We start from the raw sequence: 26,689 nt of genomic DNA, 5'->3' as shown, positions 1-26,689 counted from the left end.
TTCATTTGGTAGGTCTTTTATTGATGAAAGCATCAGCGAACAAAATGAAAAAGTAATGGAAAACTGCTCAGATTTTATAACACCACCTAACGAAGTGTATGTCAACAAACAAAAATACAACAGACAAGTGACAACCTCCCCCATCCCGTTTTCCTTGTGAACTCGGCGTGTAGGAAAGAACACACTGTCAGTCGGCTCCGTGCAAGCAACCAACAAAACAGACATGTCAAATTTCATGACATCCGATATGTCAAATTTCATGACATCCGACATGTCAAATTTCATGACATCCGATATGTCAAATTTCATGACATCCGATATGTCAAATTTCATGACATCCGATATGTCGCAAACAACTTTGTCCAAAATCTACACAGATGACCATCCACATTTCCTCTGTAGTTCTAAATGAAGTGAAACTGATGAGACTCCTGAACAACATTACAGTCACAAACGCCAGAAAACAAAACTGCCAGTGATTCCATCAATCACGTCGCAGGGGGTAGGTTTCCTTGGTCGTGCCCTGTTTGGTGATGACGTGAATGCAGACGGCGTCGCCTGTGTGGATGTCACGCTCGGCCGCAGAGGTGAAGACATCCTTGACCAGCGCAACGGCCTTGGCCTTGGCCAGGGGGACCTGCTTTGCTCCCTCCTGGTTCTTCATGCCAATCTGAAAGCAAGGAATGGGTCGATATACATGTGAATTTATTTTCACCATTGACCTGGCCTATTCACTAATCAATTTTCCCCATAAACTCCCTTCCTTTGAAGACTCGGCTCTCTCAGATTGTGTGTCCATACCCTCTGTAAATGAACCCCCAATTGTAATCGACCCCCTCCCCCCCGCGGGTTAGGGGGAAGAATTTACCCGATGCTCCCCAGCATGTCGTAAGAGGCGACTAACGGATTCTGTTTCTCCTTTTACCCTTGTTAAGTGTTTCTTGTATAGAATATAGTCAATTTTTGTAAAGATTTTAGTCAAGCAGTATGTAAGAAATGTTAAGTCCTTTGTACTGGAAACTTGCATTCTCCCAGTAAGGTAATACATTGTACTACGTTGCAAGCCCCTGGAGCAATTTTTTGATTAGTGCTTTTGTGAACAAGAAACAATTAACAAGTGGCTCTATCCCATCTCCCCCCCTTTCCCCGTCGCGATATAACCTTCGTGGTTGAAAACGACGTTAAACACCAAATAAAGAAAGAAAGAATCGACCCCCTCCTTTTTGTAAGGCTTGATTTTCACAGATTTGTTTTTGGTCTAAAAAGGGGGGGGGGGGGGGGGGTATCACTGTACTCAGATAAAATGAAGTGCCTTACCTGGTTGTCCAACAAGGGCTGTAGCATGGAGCTAGCGGAACCCCCTGCACGGTACGTTTCCCTCTCGTACGATCCCACAGGATCGAAGCTGTACACGCACCCCTTGCCTGCACAAACATCAAAGATGGAGACATCAAAACAGACTGCCAATGTTCCAAACACAAGACTAAGTGTAAAAGCAGAAAGGTCAATTCACTGAATTTGTTTCATTTACTCTACTTCTTCTTTGTTCATGGACTGAAACTCCCACACCTATTTTTGCACAAGTGGATTTTTATGCGAATGATTATTTGTTCGTGTCTCTTTAAGGGCAGACACCACAGTGAAAAAAGTGATTTTTTTGTTCCCTGGTCATTTCCGTTTTCTTTCTGATTCTGGATTTTGAACCTCTTCTGGTTACTCTGATGTACTGATTTTAGATCAGAATTAATCATAAACGGTCAAAACGGCTAAATGAACAATGTATGAGTATGCAATTGTGTATTGAAAACACACAAAACAGCAAAAAAATGCGTATGTTTGAGTGGTGACTGTGAGTCAAACAAATCGTGAACGGTAGTCACGTTTGCATGACTGGAATGAGTTGTCTTTTCTTTGCTAGGATCAGTTCATACCGCGGACAACGGGAATTTCCGTTTACTGGTTTCGCGCCGTTAGTAACAGCAACAAGAAGACATTCCAAAGAGCCGAAGAGAACCGATGAAGATTCCGGGAAATTCCGTATGAACAATTTTCGCTACTGACCAATCGAATCGCGGATATTAAACTTCGTTTATGCTCGGTCTCGTTCGGTTCGATTCGGCCTTCCCAGAATGCAATATTCTTCAATTTCCGCCAGATCTTGGCAAAGGCGATGTGAAACATCTACAGCTGCGATTTTCCTTGGATATCTTTGTGGAATCTTCAGTTTATCACACGTTTTACCCCGATTTCAGTGCTAGACACGCAAAGGATGATTATTGGGTAAAATCAGATCAGTTGCAGAGGCTGGCGTGACAGAAGTTTAAAAAGAAAGTGCGAGTCGATAGTGTCGTCTGCTATTGCTACGAACGAATCGGAAGATCAAGTTTGTGCATTCAACTTCGTCCAGAATGAAAATTGGCTGGAAACTATGCTGCTTCCCTTGCAACAGCTGGGTTGGAGCAAGAAATCACCATCGGTGGTGTACGTTTGAAGCACGTTTCCATGTGTGTTTTGAACCACGACTTATTTTAGAGTTGCGGAGCGGAATGTGTACGGCAGTAAGGACAACACGGAGTTCGCCATTTATGGCAACGAAAAGGCAGACCCTATATCTTTTTTCGGGAAAAAAGCAAATAAACTGCTTAAAAAAAGAACAATCAATACAAAAATGACTTTGTTCAGCCATGGTGCAACACCATGCATCTCCTGGGAAATCTGCTGCAGCTGAATACTAGCCCAAGCAGAGCAGTAAAGATTCCAAGCAGCTGATAAAGCTTGTAGTAGGTATGCATTTTTTCTTCTTTTTTTTGACAGAAATGTAGAAGTTTATACATGTGTTTGGTTATGTTTGCGGCTCTGGCTCTGTGTGTTCATGTGTGTGACTGTGTGTGACTGCTGAAGAAGAGAATCTTACAACACCCTGATGCAAAGAAACTGAATAGGATGCAAAGTCAGTAATGTGCGGCTACTGTGAAGCTTGGTTGTCACAAGGTTTGTCCTGTTGGGGCAAAACATCTGTTCTTTCCTCGTTTATTTTCTTGAGCATATTACTTATAGCTTCCTCCTGTGATCAAAGTTTTCTTGTGGCACAAACAAACATGCATTCACATGGACCAGTGAGTGAACATTGCTTGTGGTCATACTTCCCATGCAGACCATATGGTTTCTGCATGCAGTCAGAGACATACATACAGAGATGCGAAGCGAGGGCCGCTCGCATGAAGTATGTGCAATAGCTGTAGACCAGACCAGCACTGCCTTAGCACCGTTCACATGATTTTTCAACATCTTTTTGTTCACTGCTTGACTATTAGCACTGACATAAGCATGCGCCGAAATAACGTGTTATCACATAATTATTACAATACCTGTTTTTCAAATGTGTGTGTAGGAGGGGGGGGGGGGGGGGGTGTCATTGTTGGGAAAATGTGAATAGCCGTATTGAGTTTGTAATAGACATATCATATTATTAATTTTGAATTTATGTTCTCTACAGATGGTGAGGTGGAAGCTGGAGAGGAGCTTCCAAAGTACCCATGGCACTGCATGGCAATTCACAGAAGTCAACCCTAATATCGTAGTATAAAAAGTAAAGGACACTGTTATAAATTTCCCTGGTAAATCAAAGCAAGTCCAAAAGAGGTCCAAGATAAGAGGCTTCACTGGTAACAATTTGGGAATTATGGATGGGCATAATTTATGCAGCGTGCACATAACGGATGAGAGTTGATCATTGTGACCTTGGAACAGGTTCCTTGGTGCTTGCAGAACACTGCCTGGTTTTTTTTAACATTTTGTTGAATTTAGTTTCCGTTTTTCTTGTGGAACTCAGCAAGACTTGTTGTTTTGTCAGTGTTGTTTTGTTACATGTTTCGTAAACGTTTGTGTGAAAAAAAATCATTTTCTTCATGTTTTGTGCATTTTCTCAAAACTACTTTTTTGTCACTTCAAAAGCCTAAGGCTTTTTTTCTAATAAACTTGCGTTGTTGAAACTTTGCGTACATCTTGAGTGTGTTATTTTGCAGAAACTGATTGAGGGATTTGTTGAAAAAAAATTTTCTTGAGAAGTTATACCCTTTTTGGGGGCGTTTTTTCATGAAATTCAACATCACTCACTTTCATCATTGATATTTTTTAAATGACTTGAGATATCAAAAAAAGCCTCAATCAGTTTCTCGGCATTGTGCTGAAGTATAAATAACAAGCATCAAAACTAAATTTCATGCAGTTTTAAAAAAGCCTTAGGGTTTTAAAAAGGGGCAGTTTGGTGGCCATCTTGGATTGCTACCATGGCAACCGATGGTCCAATTTTTATTTTTTTTCCATTTTCTCAGGAGATAGACTGAGTACTTAAATTCTAAAACAATTGTTGACCCAAGAGTTATGAAACAAAAAAAATCACTTTTAACACCAGTGCCTCCCCTTAACCCACTGAACTCTTGACATGGATTTAAAGGATATTTTCCCTGCACACTTAATCTTGCACTTGCGTGTACACACGAAGGGGGTATGGCACTAGCAGGTCTGCACATAAGTTGATCAGAGAAATCAGAAAAACCTCCACCCATAGCCCACCAGACGGGCATGATGGAAGAGCATCTAAGAAAGGAGCCTCATTCTTGTTTTCTTACAACATGGATGCATTTGTGCAGACGACAGAAATTCCTGCATTGTCAAGTGTTTCAATTACTTTAAAACACTATCGCACAACCAAAAGTTGTTTTACATTTGACCAGAATTTTCACTGGCCAGCCAGACGGTTTCTACTATCCCAGCGCATTTTTTGCTCGCCCCTGGCAACCAGGCAGACGACTTGGCCATCCCTGAACAAACACACAAGAACTTGGGACTGTAGTAACTTTACCTTCAGTGTCAATTCCAGCCACAATGTTGTACACGTAGTAGGGGAAGAATCGGCGATAATACAAGACGGTTGACAGCATGGCTGCTACAGAAGACGTGTCCATCTCTTTTTGATGAAGATAAGTGAACATCTGAAAATTACAAAGCGGTTATATTTCCATGAACAAAAAGACAAGACTCAAAACAATGAAATGGTTTTTTTTCTGATGACATGGCCCAAAGAATTAGGGTCAATAGGTTGTTGACCTTTTTTTTTAAATTTCATATTTCATTTAGTTACACAGGGGGAATGTGTCTACGTCTTTTTATTTGCTGGAGTTTGTGTGATCTGTGTCCTTTTGGGTGCCTGTGAAGAGAAGCTTTCTGTATAAAAGTAAAATAAATTTTTTGTCATTTTTAATTAATTTTATTTTCAGAGGCTCCACAAAAAAAAAGACATTTAGGGTTTGGTAGGAAAAAATAGGGACGGTCAAGGAATCGGAGACATTAAATTTGTCTTGACCTTTAAAGTAAATACAATATGATTTGCTAACCGCTGTTGATTTTCTGTATGGCAATAGAGACAAGTCAGACAGCGAAAATGCATTGATATTTGACCAGTTATTCAGGTTTATCTAATTAAGCAAACGTTTTGAATAATGAATGCATTTATCTCATCCATGCTCAAAACGACCATGTGCAGTACTGTTTACATTTTCTTGTTCTGGTAGTATTCTATTTTCTACCATGTGGAAGTCATGTATGCATGTGGGTGTGAGCGCGCGTGAGTACTGTTGTTAGTTTAGCATTGTGTTTTTTGTTCCTTTTATTGTTACATGTTTGTCTACCATAATTCACCATTATTATTTTGACATTATTTCAAACTTGTTATATTAAAATCGTCCGCCAAATTTCATTTGCTTTTAAGAGCACGCTCATAAGCCTAGCTTGTTGTGCTCCATGTTCCTTATTTCATGTATGCGGCAATATTCCAATGAAATTTACTGAATAAACTTGTTTAAACCAAAGTAAATAGAAAGTGAGGTAACAATTAAACTGCAATATTGAAAACCATAGGCACACCAATAAATTGCACACAAAAAAGAAAAAGAAAAAAGAGGAAATCAGACATTCACTGAACAAAAGTTGGGAGAGAAAAATCAAACTAAAAGGAAATATTTGGTTTCAGTAAGAAGACATAAGGCCAAAAAAAAAAATTGTCTGTTTCTGGTCACCCGACCGACCCTAAATTTTGGCGCCGACCCTAAACTTTTTTTTTCCAAACTCAAATTTTTTTATTTTTTTTGGTGGTAAAGGACAGGGTGAGAAAATTAACAACAAAAACGTGTGAAAACGAAAGTCCGCTGACGATTTGTAAATGTGTTGAGTGTCTTGTCTCTATGTATAGTGAATCCAGTCTCTTTGCGCGATTTTTAAAGTTAGTTTTATTGGTCTACATTTGGGGTAAAAAAAAATAAAAAAATAAAAAATATCCCTACCTACCGACCCTATTTTTTTTTTAGCCATGTTACCAGAAACAGACATTTTTTTTTTTTGGGCCTAAGATTGGAACAGCAAACTAAAAGTCAGAATTTCACCCAATCAGGTATACATACTCTGCGAACAACTGATAACAGAAGCCCCAGAATCAGGTGTGAATCAACAGCCAAAGAGCATTACTTGTTGCAAGTGCAGGTCTTCTCACCTTTAATCTGGTCTGAATAACCTTGGTTAGCGTCAAGACATCACCATGGAATCCACAGCTTCCAACCACTGTGTTGGTTGTGCTGAAAAGACCATGAAAATGCGAGTAAAATATGGTAGGATTCAACGCATGATTAAAACAGAAACGATGTGAAAAACAGACATTAAAACTTCAGAATCCACTCCACTGTAGTCAATATACTGGGGTAAAATCAATGAGGATTTTGTTTGTTTGTTTGCTTAACGCCCAGCCGACCACGAAGGGCCATATCAGGGCGGTGCTGCTTTGACATTTAACGTGCGCCACACACAAGACAGAAGTCGCAGCACAGGCTTCATGTCTCACCCAGTCACATTATTCTGACACCGGACCAACCAGTCCTAGCACTAACCCCATAATGCCAGACGCCAGGCGGAGCAGCCACTAGATTGCCAATTTTAAAGTATGACCCGGCCGGGGTTCGAACCCACGACCTCCCGATCACGGGGCGGACGCCTTACAAAATCAATGAGGAAAAGGGCATGCGATTTGAATGCAATACTGTAACAGTTATGGAGCTAGGCATTTGTATTACGCATAAAATTTGTTTACCAGCAAAATAGATGGTTTCAGCAGCAAATAGGAAGGAGTGAGCAGCGAATGTGAAGCAGCAAATTGGATGAATTCAACAGCAGAATAGATTAATTGAACAGCCAAGCAGATTTCTTTAACAGTAAAAATGGGGCAGAAATAGGTCGTCCCCTCTTTCGCTTCTCTCCCAGGGGGACGGTCTTTGCCTGCGCTGGTGGTTCTGAAATGGACAGCCGGATTTCCATGCCAAGTGGGTGTTTACATGTGTTGGACTTCATGTAGACAGGGCAATTGCAGTCAATTCTGTTGTCCTCCACGGTCAGACTCCAAACCGAGTTCCGGCTCTCCTTGTACTGGTCAAACGATTCCCAAGAGGCTCTCTGGAACTGGTCTTGCTGAATCCTGACAGCTGTCATTGTGGAGAAAAGCGACAACAGGAATATTTTTGTCTTTTCTCCATATGTAATTTTCTTCTTAAAGTATATAGAGTGAAGAAGAAGAGAAGGCGTAGAGAGCAGAATATATTATCTAAGTTAGTATTGAAACTGTGTGGAATTAAGATTCACACTCTAAAATCATATTTGTTCTTTCCCCTAGTAAATTGTTCGGAGATAGGTGTGATATTACCCGCTATTACGAGCTTGTCGTGTGACAGAGAGTTTTCTTGCACACGAGACTGTAGATGTTTCACGACGGCTTTAGCCGGAGTGAAACAGCAGCAGTCGAGTGTGCAAGAAAACTCTCTGTCACACGACTAGCTCGTAATGGCGATTATGTCTCACAGCTTCAACAGAGGAGAGAGCAAACACGTTTTGCGTACTCACGATTGATAAACCTAAACACAGGAGCAGCCATTGTGGAGAGATCTACTTTTTGACGAAAGTGACCGAACAACTATAAATGACGTCTCGGTATATGTGAATGACGTCACAGTCATCGTCACAGTCTGTATCTTTTGAAGCATCGCAATCTTCATGACGTCTTTCTGTGTCTGCATCCGCGAAATGTTTGTTCTTTCCGGGATCTTTGTCATCTATGTTCAGAACTCTGTCCTTATAGTGTCAGACTAACAGGCCTCCTGAGCGAGCCACTTTCCAAGGGAAGCTAAATTCGCGTATGGAAACAGTACTGTCGTCTGGGATGCCGTTTTCAGTATTCTGAGCGTTGAAGAATTTGTAAAGAGAAGAAACGATAACAGCAGGAGAAATAAAAGTCGTGTGTGCATTTTGGGGTTTTTGGGGGGACGATTTCGAGTTTGAATCCGTTCTTGCACATGCTCCAAAGCGTGTAACATACAATCTTGCACACGTTTGCTTTAGTGGGGGCAAAGAAGGAAAGCGTGTGACATAGTACTTTTCTATTGTTCTCTTGCGGTAGAATTAATTGGTTAAATTGGTTTTGACACGATGGCGCCGGCTTGACTGACGGGATATGAACCCTAGGTCACCAACTCGCTACGGCTTAGTTTTGAGCACGTGGACCGCCCGTGAAAGCATTGTTTTTCGACATCCAACTCTCACCTTTTCTTCCCCCCCCCCCACCCTCCTTTCCAGCTTGATTCTTTACTTCCATGTTGAATAATACTTGGTACACACAGACGAACACACACGCACACACTCTCTCTCTCTTTCTCTCTCTCTCTCTCTTTCTCTCTCTCTCTTTCGTCTTTTATGTAGCTTTTACATGTATATCATTCTTTCTTTTACCCATGTATTCAATATAAACATGTAGTCTGTATTCATTTGTTTAGTAGAATGTAGATTTTATGTTTATCATCTACATATGAGAAGCCTGTTGAATATACACTGTGTTTGACTGTGGTTAACTTGTAACTGCATACATTTTTGGTGTGACATGACTATTTTGCGAGATAATAGTCAGAGGTTTTGCACTTTGTTCACAGTGTTGATAACCAATGAGTGTTTGGTATCAAATGATGCGTCGTAGAATCTCCATTTTATTGATGTATATCTTTATAGCGTTTTTGATGTAGTTTTCTTAGTACAGGAGTTTTTGTGTATGTTTGAGGGGTTTTAACTGTAGCTTGTATGGAGACTGATAGCAGCCTCGAAACTCTCCCCCCTCCCTCCCCATTTTGTTATGTGATCCCAGTGCGACGTTTTCATTGGTTCCTTAGCTGTGACGTCAGGGACAGTCATGGAAGGTATATAAGCTGTTAGTTTTCAAGGTTCGGGGGAGTCTTGGCAACCAACCTGGCTTAAGTGTCTAAATGGTATACCGGACTCCCCACCACCACTTAGGGTTACAGCATTGCTTCGGTGGGAATGGTTGTGGATGAGTCCAAACCTGAGTACTGAGAAGTATTTGTTGTTATCTCTAAACTGCCCTCCGGAGTTTTGGCAACCAACCTGGCTTAAGTGTCTAAATGGTATACCGGACTCCGCCCTGTGGACTGAACTGACAGGGTTAACAAAAAACGTTCCGCAGTCCCAGGTTACCACACGGCGAGTAAAGTGGCGTCGCTTTACTCTTTTACTTTATTTTTACTCAGGCCCCGAACCTCTGCCCAAATTTTCAGCCATTTTAGGACATAGGATATTGCTTTCAGTAGCGTATTTTGGCAAATTGCTAAGGGTACCTACGGGTCATGCCCAATTTTTCAGCCATTTTTGGACTTAGAATATTTTTGTAAGGAGTAGGAAAATTATAGGAATAGAGTGAACCAATGTACAGATATATTTTCTGAAAAGAACTACGCCTTGTATTGAGTTGTTTTTATGATTTGTTTTGATTCAATACAATTTCGAACTTTACCTGCCTCTTCTTGAGTTTATATTCTGTGTGTCTGTTTGTCCTGTCGTGTGATTGCCATCCTGACAAATGACCTTCAAACACGAATAACATCTAAGACACAGACACAGACAGTTAGAGTTAATGTGAAGCTAAGACCGCTCGGCTTTACATCTTCAGGTCCATGTTCTGAAGCGACTCCGAGGCCACGAACACTTTCTGGTTCCTCTTGATGGACTTTGCGTTTGAAGATGCCCACTGATAGGCAGCCGTCCAGCCGGGCAAGGTTCTGTCTGGTTCTTGGGCCACTGGGATATGATCAGGCTGAGCGTTGTCTCTCTCTCTGGACCAGTTCAGGACAATGTCTCTTTCAACAAGGGTTAGGAATCTGGACAAGTCAAGTCTCTTACGAAATGTGTTCTGACGTTTGATGGTCTGGTTTATTGCCTCCAGTCCATTGTTTGTGAAAGGAATTCCCGGGGCGTAGCCTTCGTACCAGGTGTCATTGCGGTCGATTCATGACCCCTTGAAGTACTCCACGAAAGACAACAATCCGTGATCGTCGGAATCTTCCCAAAATATTTATCGCAGCTAATTTGCTGTTGAAACCCATCTTTTTTGCTGCTGGTCTATCTTTTTTGCTGCTGGTCCATCTAATTTGCTGGTCCATTAAATCCCTGCCTTTGTATTATAATTTAACTGAAATTTAGGTCTATTATTATTAATGATTAAATACATGTGTAACATTACTGACATATATGTCTCAGAACATGCAGAACAAAAATAGAAACTAAATTTAATGACTGATATCTGTTTCTATATATTTATTAGAATTCATTCTCTAGACTACACACAGTATGACAGTGACAGGAAATGCATCTTCTCTTTGCTAAGCCTTGCATGAACTTGATGAAGATTGAAGGTACGTAGATCACTGCAGTCTAATACACCGATTAACAGTTCCGCGGCCATTTGAGATTCGCACATACGCACATCTTTTTCTACAAACACTTTTGCTCCTTCTTCCTCTGTCCTGTTTTTGAGAAAATGCGCATCCGCAGATCGTTTTTTCGAAAGTTTGTTTTTCTTCTTCCTGTTCCGGTTGATTTGAGAAAGCGTAGATTCAGTCGGCAAAAAATTCCATTTTGTAGTCTTCCAGCCCTGAAGTTGCTTTTGAGTGTTCGAAGAAAGACTGTAAAGGTTCAAAGGATTAAATCGGGCACACAAACACGCGATTATCCTTTTTTCCCCCTTGGATTTGAACGCGTGCGCATATCGTTTTTTGCGAGTATGTTTGTACTTCTTCCTCTTCCGCTTTCCTTCTTCGTCCCATGTAAACGCCAAAACAGTTAATCTATGAAACCAGGGAATACGTGTATTAACTAGGTAATACATGAATTAACTGACGGAAAAAACCAGTTAATTCATGTATTACCTAAAAATAGTTTAGTTAATACACGTATTCCCTGGTTTCACAGATTAACTGTAACATATCTATACCGTAAAACCCCTAGCAAACGCCCAGTATCTAGCAAACGCCCACCCCCCACTTTTGGCCAAAAGTTGTGCAGAGGGGTCACTACCTAGCAAACGCCCACCCCGGGTGGGTTTTTTCCCCAAACCTTTTAAATATGGTATCAGAGACTGCTGGGTTGAGTGGATGAGAGAAGCAAGACCACCGACAGCAGCAGCTGCTGACAACCTCAAGCAGCCTAGAAGGCAAGACGTCATCAACTGGGTCAGCAGGGCGTGGGAGAACATACGACCTGAAACGATCGTTACGTCCTTTCTCAGGTGCGCAATTTCAAACGCCATGGACGGTTCCCAAGATGATAAAATACTGGACTGGTTTCCAGATTAAATCGGCGCTACCCTGCCTCGCGATCACGGCAATGGAGATGCTCCAGAAGAAGCTGAGAGTGGAGACGACAGTGAAGACGATGATGTTGACTTTAGACTAGAATCAGCCCACGATCATCAACCCTACCTGATCTCCAAACAAGAGAAGAAACTGTGTTTGTGCTGACGTTATTCTGAGAATTAGAAGAATCAAGGTCACTTGTGTTTTTTGGCTCACGTAAGTGTAGCCTATGCGATCGTAACTTTGTCTGTCTGTGCGTTTGTGCGTGTGTGTGTGCGTGTGTGTTTGTGCGTGTGTATGTCTGTGGTAGAAACTTTAACATTTCGTCATTTGAAGACGTCACATTATGGCGTAAGTGGGTTAGACGTCACGCGAAGGAATTACTGAAAGTCTCGGTTTTGAGCGGGCCGAGACTAGTTGGAAGGCAACAGTTATCTTTTTCTTTTCATGTCTTGGCGTCTCAAATCTTATTAGTCAGAAAGCGCATGCACGTAGTCTCGACCAGCGCGTGGTGTGCTTCTTTCTGAGTACTTTACGTCACAAATTGTACTTTACGTACTTGATAATGACGTAAGTTAATTGTATGTGTTCTATTTCGTTGACTGAGCACGGCCGGGACCAGTTGGCGTGAGCGCTGGGATTTCGAGTTTCATTCGACATGTCAATGCATCGCAGTATGAAATAATACAGGTAGGAGGTTAGTTCTTGTACTTTGGGTCAACCAAAGTCGATAAATGCATTCTTCACTATGGTATTGAGTCTGATTTTGTCGTCCATCTTGAATCGAAAAGCACTCTTCTTACAAAAAAAACCAACTTCGTTGCGAGCTACGGCGAAGCTTCGCATGTCAAAACTTGAGAAGCGATGTTGGGGTCAAAGTACCACGCCGTAGCTGTGGGTTTTTGGTATTAAGACTTTGCGAAGCTTCGTGTAGTGAGTTTGTGTTACTGTTTGTCTATTTCTTACGTGAGCCTTGAAGGCTTCGCCTCTTGTTCTTTTCTTTTTTTCTATTTTTACATTTAGTCAACCCCCCAATTTTACCCGAAATCTGTGGGCGTTTGCTAGGGATTTTACGGTTTATGGCATTTCTTAAAAACATTACAATCAAGAAGCAAAAACAATTCTCTCATTCTCTTCGTTTCCTTCTGTTTTCTCTGCTGTAAGTTTGGTGGCTTACTATTGAGTTGTCTTGGGAACATCTCGGGCCAGGATCGAGAAGCCAGTCATGAGACGAGTGTCCGAGGCGATGACAGCAAAATCCTCACCAGCAATGGCCAGCACCGTGCTGAAAAACAGTAACATATCCTTTGAATTATGTTTCCTATATGGTTTAACAATAAGCATGTGTCGGTAACCGTGAATTGAACATGAAACAAAACGCATCATCAATCAAACACAAACTGAAAGTGATTGATCAGAAACAGAGAAACTTAGAAAGAGCATGGACTATTGAGCGACGGATTGATGGGCAATACATTTTATACATACCCTCCATTGAAATCATACGGACTGAATCTATGCTGAATAGGTCTTTCGATGTGATTAGTCTGTTCCTGTTGGTACGGCATCATTGCCATTGCTTCCATTGTACGAATTGCTATGTGCAGTTTGCCCAAGTTTCGTTTGATACTGTGATGACTTGCAGCCGGAAAAAGAGTTTGCTGAACCGGAAGACGATTACTGCCCTTGATTAGCATTGAATATTCGACGGGGCCCGGCCAACAGTCTGTGCAAGGAACACGCTTTTCCATTGGTGAAGTGCAACATCCCTGCGATTGCGAGAAAGGCCATCAGCAATCTCCAGACTGACCCAGAAAATAAGCAAGTCATACTAGCTGAGTGTTAGCTTGTTTCAGGTCTGGACAGGGCGAGACAATAGTCATATATCTAAATATCTAGCCCTGGCTAGATCACACAAACAAACAAAACCGCCTGAAGTGAAACTGACAAGTTACTACATTTAGTCAACCCTTTAAACTAACAGAATGAAATTGACCGCACCGCATTTTTTTCACAAAGACAATAATCAATAGCTGTGTGGATTTCATATCCCGTGGCCGCGTTGTCACGTTTGCGCACAGACAATGACAAGCCATTATAGCGCAGCAGCGTTTTTCTTGTTCTTTTAAACTTTCTGAGCTTGTTTTTAAAACAAATATCATTACATATCTATATGTTTTTGTAATTAGAAAATGATCAAGAATAAGATGAAATCTTTTTTTGATCAATTACTAACATTTTAATTTTATTTTTAAAAAATCGATTTATAATGACCAAACTCATTAATTATTTTATAAGTTTCCCAGCTTAAATGCAATCCCATAAACCGGGCTTCGTCGAAGATTGCCTTTTATCAATTTTAAATACTGTGATAAACAAAAATGAGGGTGTGACAGTGCTGCTTCAACTTTCATAAAAAGACGGATATGACGTCATCAAAGATATTTATCGAAAAAATGAAAAACAATGTCTAGGGACATCATATCCAGGGACTCTCATGTGAAGTTTCATGAAGATCGGTCCAGTAGGTTTCTTTGAATCGCTCTACACACACACACACACACACACACACACACACACACACACACACACACACACACACACACACATAATTATACACCACCATCCTCATATCGATTCCCAGTCTCAAAACTTGACTAAAATGTCAAAATGAGAACAAAGTAACCGAAAGTCTTGTCTCGATATCACCGTGATTTCAAATGACCAAAGCATGGTAGTGGTATTCTCCAAGGGAATATAATAGGACCTCTACTTTTTACAGTCTTTATTTTGAAATGACCTACCAGATACAATTTCTGGTGAATGAATTTGCCATGGAACTTGAACCCTCACGAGAAGTTGGAACCAGATGCTCACCTAGGAGTCAATTATCTACAACTGAGAAACTTGACAGTTTGACTGAATACTATGATAATAAGATCCAAAATGACGCCGACGAGATTTTTATTGAGCACAGCAAAACTGACTAATACAGGAAGATTTTGTGAGATGCTGCCCTCGCACCTGTAACACTAGCACCAACTGTTAAATCCTTCAAAAACCCGCTGAATGAAGATGTCATCATTTCAAGAATTGGATTTGAATTTGATGAATGAATCAAATCGAAAGTAAGTATTTCGTGAATTAGTAAAAATGTAGATCCACAATGAAACGTCGAAGAACACTAATGGTACGTTTTATGGAGTTCACCCCCTACTGCATTCATTATGGGGGCGAGGACGCCCCCATTCTATACGGATAGTTTCGAGGTTGACCATGGGCAGCGCCATTTTGTTGTGAAATACGTCATCAGTTTGTGTACACAGGAAGTTGTGACATCCGTCACCCTATGGGAGGGGTGACGTCAAAATTGTTCATCTGTAGAAAGTTGTGAAATCCGTCACCCTATGGGAGGGGTGACGTCAAAATTGGTCATCACAGAGTTTGTGTAACACAGGAAGTTGTGAAATACGTCACCCTATGGGAGGGGTGACGTCAAAATTGTTCAACAAAAACATGATATGTCGCTTTGTGCAGAGTCAACTGCAACAAACTCAAACCGAGCCATTCATACCTAGCTGTATTTGAGTGACTTATATACCCGACATTTTTATTTCTTATTTTTAGCACAGGTGTAGGAAAAATCATGAACCAAAATGTTATTTATTTTCTAATTTAACATTTTTTTTACAAATATGACCATGGTCTTTTAAACATACAGTGACATTAAACATTGTTATGTTAAAAAAAAGAAAAAAGAAAAAAAGCTTTTGTGCACAAATCAGAAAATACATTGTACATTTTACCTACAGGCCAAACCGTGAGTGTCTGTGGCAAAGCCCGACCCAGGAAATTGCACTGATCTAAATTGTCAAGAACAGGCGCTTGCATTTGGATGTGTCCAATGATAGTAGGTTTGGTTGTGATCAATCAGAATAATGTAGGAATAAAAATGTATGACAGTTTAGTATGATGACATGTAATTCACATATGCTGAAATATGATATTATACATCATGTAATATTATCATGGCTGTTGCCATGACCATGAAACCCAACAAAGGTTTAATGTAATGTAATTCAAAATACCAAAACCGAGCACCTATTAATCTCGTCTTTGCGCGTGAAGATTGAGGCCGTCTGCCAGTAGCGGTTAGGTCATACAGTGGAACCCCTCTCTAGCGACCTTTAAAATGTTGACAAAAATCGGTCCTTGTGGAGGGGGGTCCTTTCAGAGGGAGGGGGGCGGAGTCAGGGGGCCACAAAGAAAGTCAGATTTAAAAAAAAAAGAAAACAGAGAAGTTTGAGTTGCTGACGACCGTTCCCTCTGAAAGCAAACTGCTTCGATTTCATGTTTGTCCTTGGTGTCCACCAGTTCTGGTGCATGTACTACCCTGGCCAAGTTTCCTCTCAAGACATCAAAGAGACCGCCCCAGTATACTCTACAGCCTCTGGGCGAACCACCTCTCATAGCTAAAACTGGGTCAATGACCCCTGGGAAGAAGGTCAGTGTCTATAAAATTTTACTCCTACGCCTGCGGCCAGGGGGGGGGGGGGGGGGAGTATACCGGTACCATTTGAGAATCAGACCAAATGAGAATTGAACCATTTGAGAACATCCTTTTTTTTCAATCACTACATCGAAGGCCTGCGGCCCGGGGTTCACATGGGTTGGTTTGTTTGTTTGTTTCAAACCCACACCCATATACACACATTTCCCATTTAAACCATTTGTCGGCCCCCTGTCGATATTTATCGACTAAGTTCCTTGTTCTCTTTCTGCTGTTAGAATAGTGTGAGGACCCGTCAACCGAGCCCGGACGGATAGGCACTCGTAAGCCTTTTTTCAAGAAACACGTTGTAACGACTTTGTGTCCTTAAAATGTTGATACACTTTTTCTTATTCTTTGTACAATTTTAAAAAAAATGATAATAAATAATAAATTATGGTAATTTGTCTATTTTTACTAGTTCGCACAATCCCACGCTGAACGAGCACACGAACGAGATTTTAAGAAGGGAGATCACTCTGTTCAAGCCCTGTTTGCGGTGCAAGTGCGTTCGAAGATGGTAAACTAAAACTTTATTTTCTATGTCTGTTGTGAATCCGCAGCACTTATCAAGCATATTGTTTTAAAGATCAGTTCTAATCTATTCATCAATATACCAAACATCAATGATTCAAGTGGCAGCTTTTACAGATTTAATAATTCATGTTCGTTATGCGAATTCTGAATTTTGTGTGAAAATCTTAATTAAAATTTATCTCTCACAGTCGCACGAAAGTCAGAGATTCAACGAATCAAATATACATGTGTACGAGATGTAACAAACGTTTAATGTTGAAGGGTAGACTAATTTTTTTCCAAGCCCTGAAGTCTGCTATGTGAACACATGAGACATCTTTTTGAGTTTTTCACTACCTCAGTACTTGTGACTTCTTCTTCTTCTTCTTCTTCTTCTTCTTTCCAATGATGCCCACGATCATGATAAATGATCAGGCCAAAAAACAAAAATTGTCTGTTTCTGGTCACCCGACCGACCCTAAATTTCGGCGCCGACCCTAAACTTTTTTTTTCCAAACTCAAATTTTTTTATTTTTTTTTTAGTGGTAAAGGACAGGGTGAGAAAATGAACAACAAAAACGTGTGAAAACGAAAGTCCGCTGACGATTTGTAAATGTGTTGAGTGTCTTGTCTCTATGTATAGTGAATCCAGTCTCTTTGCGCGATTTTTAAAGTTAGTTTTATTGGTCTACATTTGGGGTTTAAAAAAAAAAAAAAAAAAAAAAAAAAAAATCCCGACCTACCGACCCTATTTTTTTTAGCCATGTTACCAGAAACAGACAATTTTTTTTTTTGGCCTCATTATGGCATGAAAAGGGTGGTGCTTTGTTACAGTCCATTTGCGTACTCTGGTCGTTATCATTATCATAGTCCGTAAATCATAGCAAAGAGTCCGTGTCCGTAGAAGCCTAGTTTTTGTTGAGAAAAAGTCTGTGACTTAGTTTGCGGAGGCCCTCGACACAAAGGGATCAACCGTTGCAGCCTTCACCGTCTCATTGGGAAGGCGGTTCCAGTCCTTTACAGTTCTCGGTAGACTTGCTTTGTCGAAGGAGTCTGTGCTCACGTGTTCTTGTTACTTTCAGTTGTTCTACTCGTTCTTCAAATCTCTGGTGGGCAAGGATGTGGTGGTGGAGCTGAAGAATGACCTCAGGTAACCTTTGATTATGTCTTCATGCATACATGTATGTATAGCGATGGTTACATGGTAGACTTTCCACCAACTTTCAATGTTTGTCAGAACCAAGTTAGTTGAAAATCGCTGTCTATTTGAACAGCGCTAAGGCCTAAAAGAAAAATATGTCTGTTTCCGGTAACCCGACCGACCCTAAAGTTTTTTTTTCGCTTTTCGCACAAAAAAAAGAAGAAAAAAAGAAAGAAAAACCGGGAGGTAATCGGTTGATGAGACTTCACAATCGAAGAGACTTACCTCCCGTTTCCGTCGTCACGCGAAAAAAACCATGGTGGCCAATGACGCCGGGGGAAAAAAACGACGTAAAAAGACGTTAACAAAACGTGAGAAAAAGTGTTTTTTTTTAAAAAACAAAAAAAAACAACGACCGACTGACCCTATTTTTTTCGGCGATGTTACCGGAAACAGACATATTTTTCTTTTTGGCCTAACAGTAACACTGAGATTAACTTCTCATTAAGCAACGATTCTAAGCTGGCTTATCTATTCAGGAAGGGAGACAAAAAAAGTCTGTTGCAAATCGCTGAGGAGTCCAGCAGTGCTCAGCTGAGTTTTCAAGTCTGCTATTTATCGGAACTAAATCGTCAGGACTGTTCACATGGCATACTTTTCCCCGACTTAGTCTCAGAAACTCATGAGCTGCCAGCTAAGGTTGGTTAAAAGTCTGCCATGTGAACAGCACTTAAGTGACATGATAGAGGGCATACTCCAGAATTATACAGTGGAACCTCCCGTAACGACCTCTCCCAAGAACGACCCCCTCCTTTTGCCGACCGAATTTCTCGGCACGGATGCTTTTCACACTGTAACTAACCTCCCAAGAACGACGCCCTCCTTTTTCCGACGACCGACCTACCAATGTGGGGTCAATTACGCCTTTGACCTTTTAACCAGTTAGAGTCAAAGTTCGTAATTACGCAGCACACGCGGAACACGCACGCCATTAGTCACGCATCAAGAGTCAGGGGATGGGAGGGGTTGGGTAGGGGCAGTTGGAATGACAACTCAATAATGAATTTATGTGCACATACTCTGTGACTGTGAGTGTGTGTTCACCAACTGAGACCTCGGGTCAATGACCCATACTTGCCAATGAGGAAGTTTTACCTGTGGGACGGTCTCCTTTGATGTTTGAGAGGAAACTCTTCCTGTCCCAGGTTACAGACACTGACCTTCGTACCCGGGGTCAATCACCGAGTTTTACCTATGAGACCGCGTGTGTGTGTATTATGTCTGCCCGTGTGTGCGCTGGTGTATGCACGTGCATCATGCTTATCCATATGCACATCAAATAGGAACAAAAATAGGATAACGGACACAACTTTCAAGACTGAACTGCCCAACAGTTTCCACCCCTGTGAAAAACATTATACCTCCCAAACTCCCAATAAAGACCCCTCCTTTTTACGACCGATTTTTCTGGACATTTTCAAGGTCGTTAGTGGGAGGTTTTACTGTAGTACGATGGAAGTGGCGTCACTTACTTAAACGATGGCGATCATCCGAGTTTTGAGATTCATTCCATCACTTTCTTATTAAGAATCCCATCTTCATCATGAGTGTATCAGTGTCATACATCGCAACCAGTCAGCTTGGTACTCTCACGTCTCAATTAGTCAATACCTGGATGACAAGATTCAAGCACATTTTTTTTTAACCTTTGTACAGTAATTTTTAAAAAGTCAGCAGATGACAAAGTAAGTTGGGATAGTGCTCTTATTAAAGGTCCTTGTCTACATTTTTAAACAGAAATCGGAATTTGACCATTGAAATACTGAGTCTATTCCCTACAAATATAAAAAATACACCTCCCTTCGATCAGGAAGGACGAAGCTAGGGTAGAGGATTGAAAATTCATTTAATATAGTAAATCAACGTAGCAGGATATCCTTATTTGGCAAATGCTGAGGGCAAAACTCAAATACCATGCATTTCGTGCGTTTAAAAAAAAATCGTGGACAGCGCTCCAATACCCAGTTTCAAACTGTTGCATTGATTGTGTGTCAGCATAGTGACATGAATTTGATTGGTCGATAATTATAGTCAAAGCACATGCTCTCTGCACATGGAAATCAAAACATGGGAAATCTTACTAACACTTCTCAAAAATAAAAACTTTTTTTTACATATATTTGGTTTTCTATACATTTTTTTCCCCCATGCTTCATAATCTTCATTCATCATCTGACATAACTTTTTAGCGAAATCTAACCATAAGGTTTTTGAAAAAAAGCAAAAATGTAGACAACCACCTTTAAAGGTGTGCCCCAGGATATGATTATAACGACAAGTGCTTTTGTGATACTAAGAATATTAATTATTATTATGAGTTTATTCCCCCAACTGCCCTGCTGGTTTTCAGATCCAATGAGCTATTAAGTTTCTGACAGAGACACTTTCCTGCATTATTAACCCAGTGGGTTTCTTTTAATTATAATGCCTACAGGATGTATATATTTGTATAGAATTGTAATCAAATGTTTGTGTGTGCGGATCCTAAAGCTGTTTTTAATCCAGTGATGGTGGGTTTGGGGGTGGTTGTACATGTAGCATCTGCAATGTGATTTAATGTTTGTGTGTGTGGATTCTAAAGCTGTTTTTAATCCAGTGATGGTGGGTTTGGGGGTGGTTGTAGCATCTGCAATGTGATTTAATGTTTGTGTGTGTGGATTTTAAAGCTGTTTTTAATCCAGTGATTGCGGGTTTCGGGGTGGTTGTAGCATCTGCGGAACCCTGCACTCGGTGGATCAGTTCCTCAACATCAAGTTGACCGACATCAGCGTCACCGACCCTGACAAGTATCCACACATGGTACGGCCTCTCCTCTCTTTTATTTCTGTTTTTGTTCAGTCAGATACAGAGGACAATAGGTCAGTTGGACCTTGCTTCAAAACATATGTCGGGAAAATAGTCCTGGCCAGAACACCTTATGTTAGAAGACAACATATGTGTAAAGGCCATCAGACTTTGATCCCAGAACATGTGCGTCAGATCAAGAAAGTAGTCAGATCAAACCAGCACGGTTGGCCTAGTGGTAAGGCGTCTGCCCCGTGATCGGGAGGTCGTGGGTTCGAACCCCGGCCAGGTCATACCTAAGACTTTAAAATTGGCAATCTAGTGGCTGCTCCGCCTGGCGTCTGGCATTACGGGGTTAGTGCTAGGACTGGTTGGTCCGGTGTCAGAATAATGTGACTGGGTGAGACATGAAGCCTGTGCTGCGACTTCTGTCTTGTGTGTGGCGCACGTTATATGTCAAAGCAGCCCTGATATGGCCCTTCGTGGTCGGCTGGGCGTTAAGCAAACAAACAAACAAAGTCAGATCAAGAAAGTATGTGTAGATGCCAGAAGCCTGGGAACAACACTGCAGTCTAACCTGTCCACAAGGACCAACAAAGGGGCAAACCAAACTTTGTTGTTATAGAAAAGTAGTCATTATGGAAAGGTGAATGTTATTTGTGGCTGACAGTGATATTGAAATAATATATTGTAATTTTATGAACATGCAGTTCAGGCCTGAAAGTGGCGAGTGTTTTATTCGCCATGGCGAGTAGAAGTGTTAATCTACTTGCCAAATGCGAGTAAAGTTGCTGAAACAAATGCTTGAAATGGTTGGTTTGGCAAGTACAATTTGGTCTCTGGCTAGTAAATTATGAGAAGTACTATCCAAAGGCCAGTGCCCCATTTTGTGGACTTTCAGTGCTGCAGTTAAAACTTAAATGTACGTTTGGTGGCACGTATAGCTCGGTTGATCCTTTTCACTGGTAGTGGTACTTCGGATTCCTCTTCCAGATCAGTAATGTGTAAATTGCGTGAAATCGACAGGCGCAGTGGCGTGGTGGCAAGACGTCGGCCTCCTAATCGGGAGGTCGTGAGTTCGAATCCCAGTCGCTGCCGCCTGCTGGGTTAAGAGAGGAGATGTTTCCGATCTCCCAGGTCAACTTATGTGCAGACCTGCTAGTGACTTAACCCCCTTCGTGTGTACACGCAAGCACAAGACCAAGTGCGCACGGAAAAGATCCTGTAATCCACGTCAGAGTTTTGGTGGGTTATGGAAACACGAAAATACCCAGCATGCCTACTCAACGAAAGCTGAGTGAAGCTGACTATGCTCTCAGAGTATAGTTTGGGGAACCCAAATTGGCAAACGAGCTCAACGTAACAAGAACATTCTGGAACGCTGAAGAAGAAGAAGAAGCATGAAATCATTGTGGTGGGCCTGTGTAGTACTTTGGACCGTTTGTTCACGACCACTGTATGTAAGGGAGATAAGAACATTTTATGCACTGTCTGTTTGAGCCCCCATTGTTATTTCCCTTTCTGCTGCCACAAAAATTATTTATCTACAGCAATACATTTAGCTTTATTGGTAAATAATCTTAAGTAGTAGTATGATCATTTAGCATACCACATTTTGTCCTGTAGTACTTTTTATAGGTCTTTCTCTCCTAAATACATGTACCGTACTTTTTGCTGTTGTCCTTCCCCCAATTTTTGTCAAGACACTGTAATTATAAGTACCGTACTCATTTAAAAAACACCTATTCTATTACATTTGAAGGAATTTGTGAGAATGTTCGAGGGACAGGGAGGGTGTTCATCTACTGTTTTAAAATGTGTGTGCGTTCAAGCATATATTTTTTAACGTACGACATTTTTACAAATTACAGATTAATGTAAAATAAATGATTTGATCATCGTCATATACACATTTTCTTGTTGCTCTCTGCTCTTCCACCTTGAGTGTTAGCTGTTTTTATCCTCAAGCGTTTTATTTTTTATTTTTTATTTTTCTCCTGCCTCTCAGAATAATTGGTTGCCAATTTATTTCTCCACAGCTGTCAGTGAAGACCTGCTTCATCCGTGGTTCAGTGGTGAGATACGTGCAGCTGCCAGCCGACGAATGCGACACACAGCTGCTGCAGGACGCGGCTCGCAAGGAGGCCGCTCAGAACAAGACGCGATGATCGTCTCAACCACCATCTCTGTGTTGAACTGTGTGTGTGTTTCTGGGCGGGATGTTGGTTCGGTCATGCGAATAATTGTCGCTGCGGTGTGAGACATTCAGTGACAGTGTCTTCAAAGAAAGCTGATGTCTCGGGTGACAGTTTTTCAGCCATGATCTTTACCGGCTTCAGTCCATGAAAGAAACGTTGTAAGGACCAGAGAGAGAGAGAGAAAGAATGTATGTGTTCATCTGAGAGAGACAAAGAGAGAAAGCTAGAAAGAGAGCAAATGAATGTGTGTGTGTGTGAGTTTTAAAAATATGTGTGAACATGCAGTTACAGTGAACAGAATGTGTAGCTGAATTTTCCAGCAAAAGCCAGCTGGTCATTTTAATTTTTTTTTTATGTTACTCAACATTTATTACATCTTCTTCACAATTGAATTCTTTTCACCTTTTTTTTTAATTTTATTAATCTTAACTGAAGAATACTGATGGACCAAAGTAAGGCTTTTCCACACAAGAAAGGGACACAATGGAGCTCCGATCCATTCATGACTACCATGGATAGTGTCCCCTGGTGTGTGTTCAGCTGTCCTCCCCAGGTCTCCTGCTGTGCGCCCCTGTAAAAGGCCTAAGCAGTTTTACAAGTTCTCAGGTGGCCCGGGTAGCTCAGGTGGTAGAGTACTGGACTTGTTATCCTAGGGTTGCAGGTTCGAATCCGTGCCGGGATGGACACGGGTCAGCTTTATGTGCAGACCCAGAGACGGTATCCTTGCCCCACTCACGTGTCACCACAGTAGCATGTAAAAGACCTCGGTCAATCTGCTATAAGTGCAGATGGCTGATATCACCTAAACATGCATACACTTGTTTATCTCATTTAAAACTTGAATTTCTCTCTACAAGTTGTCGGTCTACTTTCAGTCGCCATGCTGTAAAGGGTACGCAAGAATCTTTCAACATGGCTGTGTGTTGATGGGCGTGACAGTTTAAGTGTGCAGTCAGACTGAGGAGTTGTTTGGGTACAGTGGACCCCCTCCCCCCCCCCCCCACCCTCTTTTAATACCCCCAATTAAAGAATTCCTCCTTTTAAAGACCCAGGCATGGGAATTGTCCGCCGAAAGGCAAATTTCCGCCGAAATTGTTTTTTGGTCCGCCGAAAAAACAAAAGTGTCCGCCAAAAAAATAAATGGGGAAAGCAAAACTGGTTCTAAAACCTGAATTTAATGGCAAACTTGGAGCTCAGATAACACCAAATTGCACCATTTGGGTTCTTTGGAGACTAACATTCCGGGGAGGGGTGGGTGGGCTGGGGAGGGGTTAGAGCTAGGCGCTTCTCATCGTCGACTTTGCTATAACTTTCAAAATTTCAGCCTTTTTTTTTTACTGTTTTCAATTCCCATGCCTGAAGACCCTATTTTCTCAAACTTTGTGTTCATCGGATCTGTAAATTTACCCCCATTTTAAGACGATCTCCTTTTTAAGACCTGATTTTTCTCAGATTTTTGGAGGTCTTAAAAGGGGGGTTCCACTGTATTTCTTAGGGAGGCGCATAGAAAGGCTTGGGGAGGTGCATAGAAAGGCTTGGGGAGGTGCATAGAAAGGCTTAGGGAGGTGCATAGAAAGGCTTGGGGAGGTGCATAGAAAGGCTTGGGGAGGTGCATAGAAAGGCTTAGGGAGGTGCATAGAAAGGCTTGGAGAGGTGCATAGAAAGGCTTGGGGAGGTGCGTAGAAAGGCTTGGGGAGGTGCGTAGAAAGGCTTGGGGAGGTGCGTAGAAAGGCTTGGGGAGGTGCAGAGAAAGGCTTGGGGAGGTGCGTAGAAAGGCTTGGGGAGGTGCAGAGAAAGGCTTGGGGAGGTGCAGAGAAAGGCTTGGGGAGGTGCATAGAAAGGCTTGGGGAGGCGCATAGAAAGGCTTGGGGAGGTGCATAGAAAGGCTTGGGGAGGTGCATAGAAAGGCTTGGGGAGGTGCATAGAAAGGCTTGGGGAGGTGCATAGAAAGGCTTGGGGAGGTGCAGAGAAAGGCTTGGGGAGGTGCATAGAAAGGCTTGGGGAGGCGCATAGAAAGGCTTGGGGAGGCACATAGAAAGGCTTGGGGAGGTGCATAGAAAGGCTTGGGGAGGTGCATAGAAAGGCTTGGGGAGGCGCATAGAAACTTAGAAAGGCTTGGGGAGGACAGTTGCAGCACACATAAGGGGACACTGTCCAAGCTCGTCATAGAGTGGAGGTGCATTGTGTCCCCTCTTGTTTCAAAAGCCAATGGGCGGTTCTGGTGAGGTTATGCCCCCTCTTTCCTTCGGCTGGTAACAGGCGCCATCTCGCGGCAAGATCACACAAAAATGGGGAAAAAAACTGTGCATTTGTCCCAAATAGCATATCGGTTTGGTAAGAGTTCATGCATAAGTCGTGCATTTTATACGGTAAACAGACAACGGTCGGTTCTGGTGAGGTTATGCCCCTTCTTTCTTTCGGCTGGTAACTGGCGCGACCTCGCAGCAAGATCACAGGAGTTGTCTCGCGTTATCATCCCAGAAGCGCTCATTACTTACATTTATCTGTATTCATCAGCGTTAATGTTGTCATGGAACATCCACTTGCACTCTACTCACATCTTTTTATACTTGTTTCATGTACTTTTTGTGTAGTGCAAACTTAAAAAGTGTGCTTTTAATTTTTGGTATTTGTGTTGAATGCACCCTTTTCTGTGCAGGTGAAATTCCTGTCTGGTATCTTTTCAGTTCCATGAGAGAAAAAAATTACATGTACACTGAATTTCTTTCTTTCAGCTACTCATTCAGGTCATTTGAATTTGTTAAATCAAAGTGCACTGCCATTAAAAAAAATAGATACATTTGAGGTGTGTGTGTGTGTGTGTGTGTGTGTGTGTGTGTGTGTGTGCTTTTTGACAATTATTCAGAATTGGCTAATAAACATATTAGAATATAAAGTATGTACTTGAATAGGGCTTAACCAGGTTCCTAGTTGTTCAGAATCCGATGTTTCACGACAGCTTGACATAATAGACGAATTCCAGAAATAACTTGGTCAGGTTTTTATGAGTTTGTGAAAGTGAATACCCTTGCTTTTATTGAGTCAAACAATCCACGGGCCAATCCCTAGCGAGGGGTGTGTCTGAAACATGTTGACAAGGAGCATGTGTGGATTGTTTGTCTCACTAAAAGCAAGGGTATTCACTCTTTTACAACCCATACAAACCCTACAGAGTTATTTTCGGAAATCCTCTATTCAGAAATGATATTCTTCGTTCTCTTTAGGCCAAATAAAAATATATGTTGGTTTAGGGTAACCCGACTGACTCTATTTTTTCCTGCCGACCCGAAAACTTTTTTTCATTTCTCAAAACCACCAACTTTTGGCACATTTTGTGAACCAAACCGAGACTAAGGGAAGTAACCTCCTTTAAAATTACCTTCTTCTTCTTCTTCTCTCCGTTGGGACCGGGTTTATTTGATAAACGTAAGTGGTCCCGCGTTGATGTCACTTGTCGATTCCGGATGCGGCGTGTGCCTCTTGGAATAAACCAACATATTTTTATTTGGCCTTAACTCCCTTTGGTGCTCGGTTTGGTACGAATCGTTGGACAAGTTTCAGTCATTGTGTACCTGTAAGGGGCTCCGCTCTCATATAATTATGTAACTTCAGCAGGACCCACGACGCACTGCAGATTATCCCAGCTCGCTACACGTTGCATGAACTTTAGGGCGAGCGCTGGATGTAAAATAAATAAGCAGACCACTGTTTA

General features: G+C 41.6%; 2 protein-coding genes across 2 annotated transcripts; one reads left to right on the top strand and one right to left on the bottom strand.

The window, feature by feature from the left end:
- Positions 1-13,405, bottom strand: LOC138948603 (proteasome subunit beta type-1-B-like). Its single transcript, XM_070320164.1, has 6 exons — positions 13,218-13,405; positions 12,907-13,014; positions 6,548-6,629; positions 4,865-4,994; positions 1,318-1,424; positions 1-670 (listed from the first exon to the last, which is right to left on the bottom strand). Exons 1-6 carry the CDS (start codon positions 13,313-13,315, stop codon positions 485-487), a joined length of 711 nt encoding a protein of 236 aa, XP_070176265.1. The 5' UTR covers positions 13,316-13,405; the 3' UTR covers positions 1-484.
- A 3,297-nt stretch (positions 13,406-16,702) lies between these two features.
- LOC138948605 (U6 snRNA-associated Sm-like protein LSm2) lies at positions 16,703-25,777 on the top strand. Its single transcript, XM_070320166.1, has 5 exons — positions 16,703-16,798; positions 17,877-17,944; positions 20,704-20,794; positions 22,819-24,498; positions 25,101-25,777. Exons 1-4 carry the CDS (start codon positions 16,796-16,798, stop codon positions 22,945-22,947), a joined length of 291 nt encoding a protein of 96 aa, XP_070176267.1. The 5' UTR covers positions 16,703-16,795; the 3' UTR covers positions 22,948-24,498; positions 25,101-25,777.
- Positions 25,778-26,689: the final 912 nt, after the last annotated feature.

This window comes from Littorina saxatilis, linkage group LG15 (assembly GCF_037325665.1).
Source record: "Littorina saxatilis isolate snail1 linkage group LG15, US_GU_Lsax_2.0, whole genome shotgun sequence".
In the NCBI taxonomy this organism is placed as follows: Eukaryota; Metazoa; Mollusca; class Gastropoda; order Littorinimorpha; family Littorinidae; genus Littorina; species Littorina saxatilis.
Note: the sequence above shows the minus strand (reverse complement) of the source record. Positions and strands in the feature narration are given on the sequence as shown.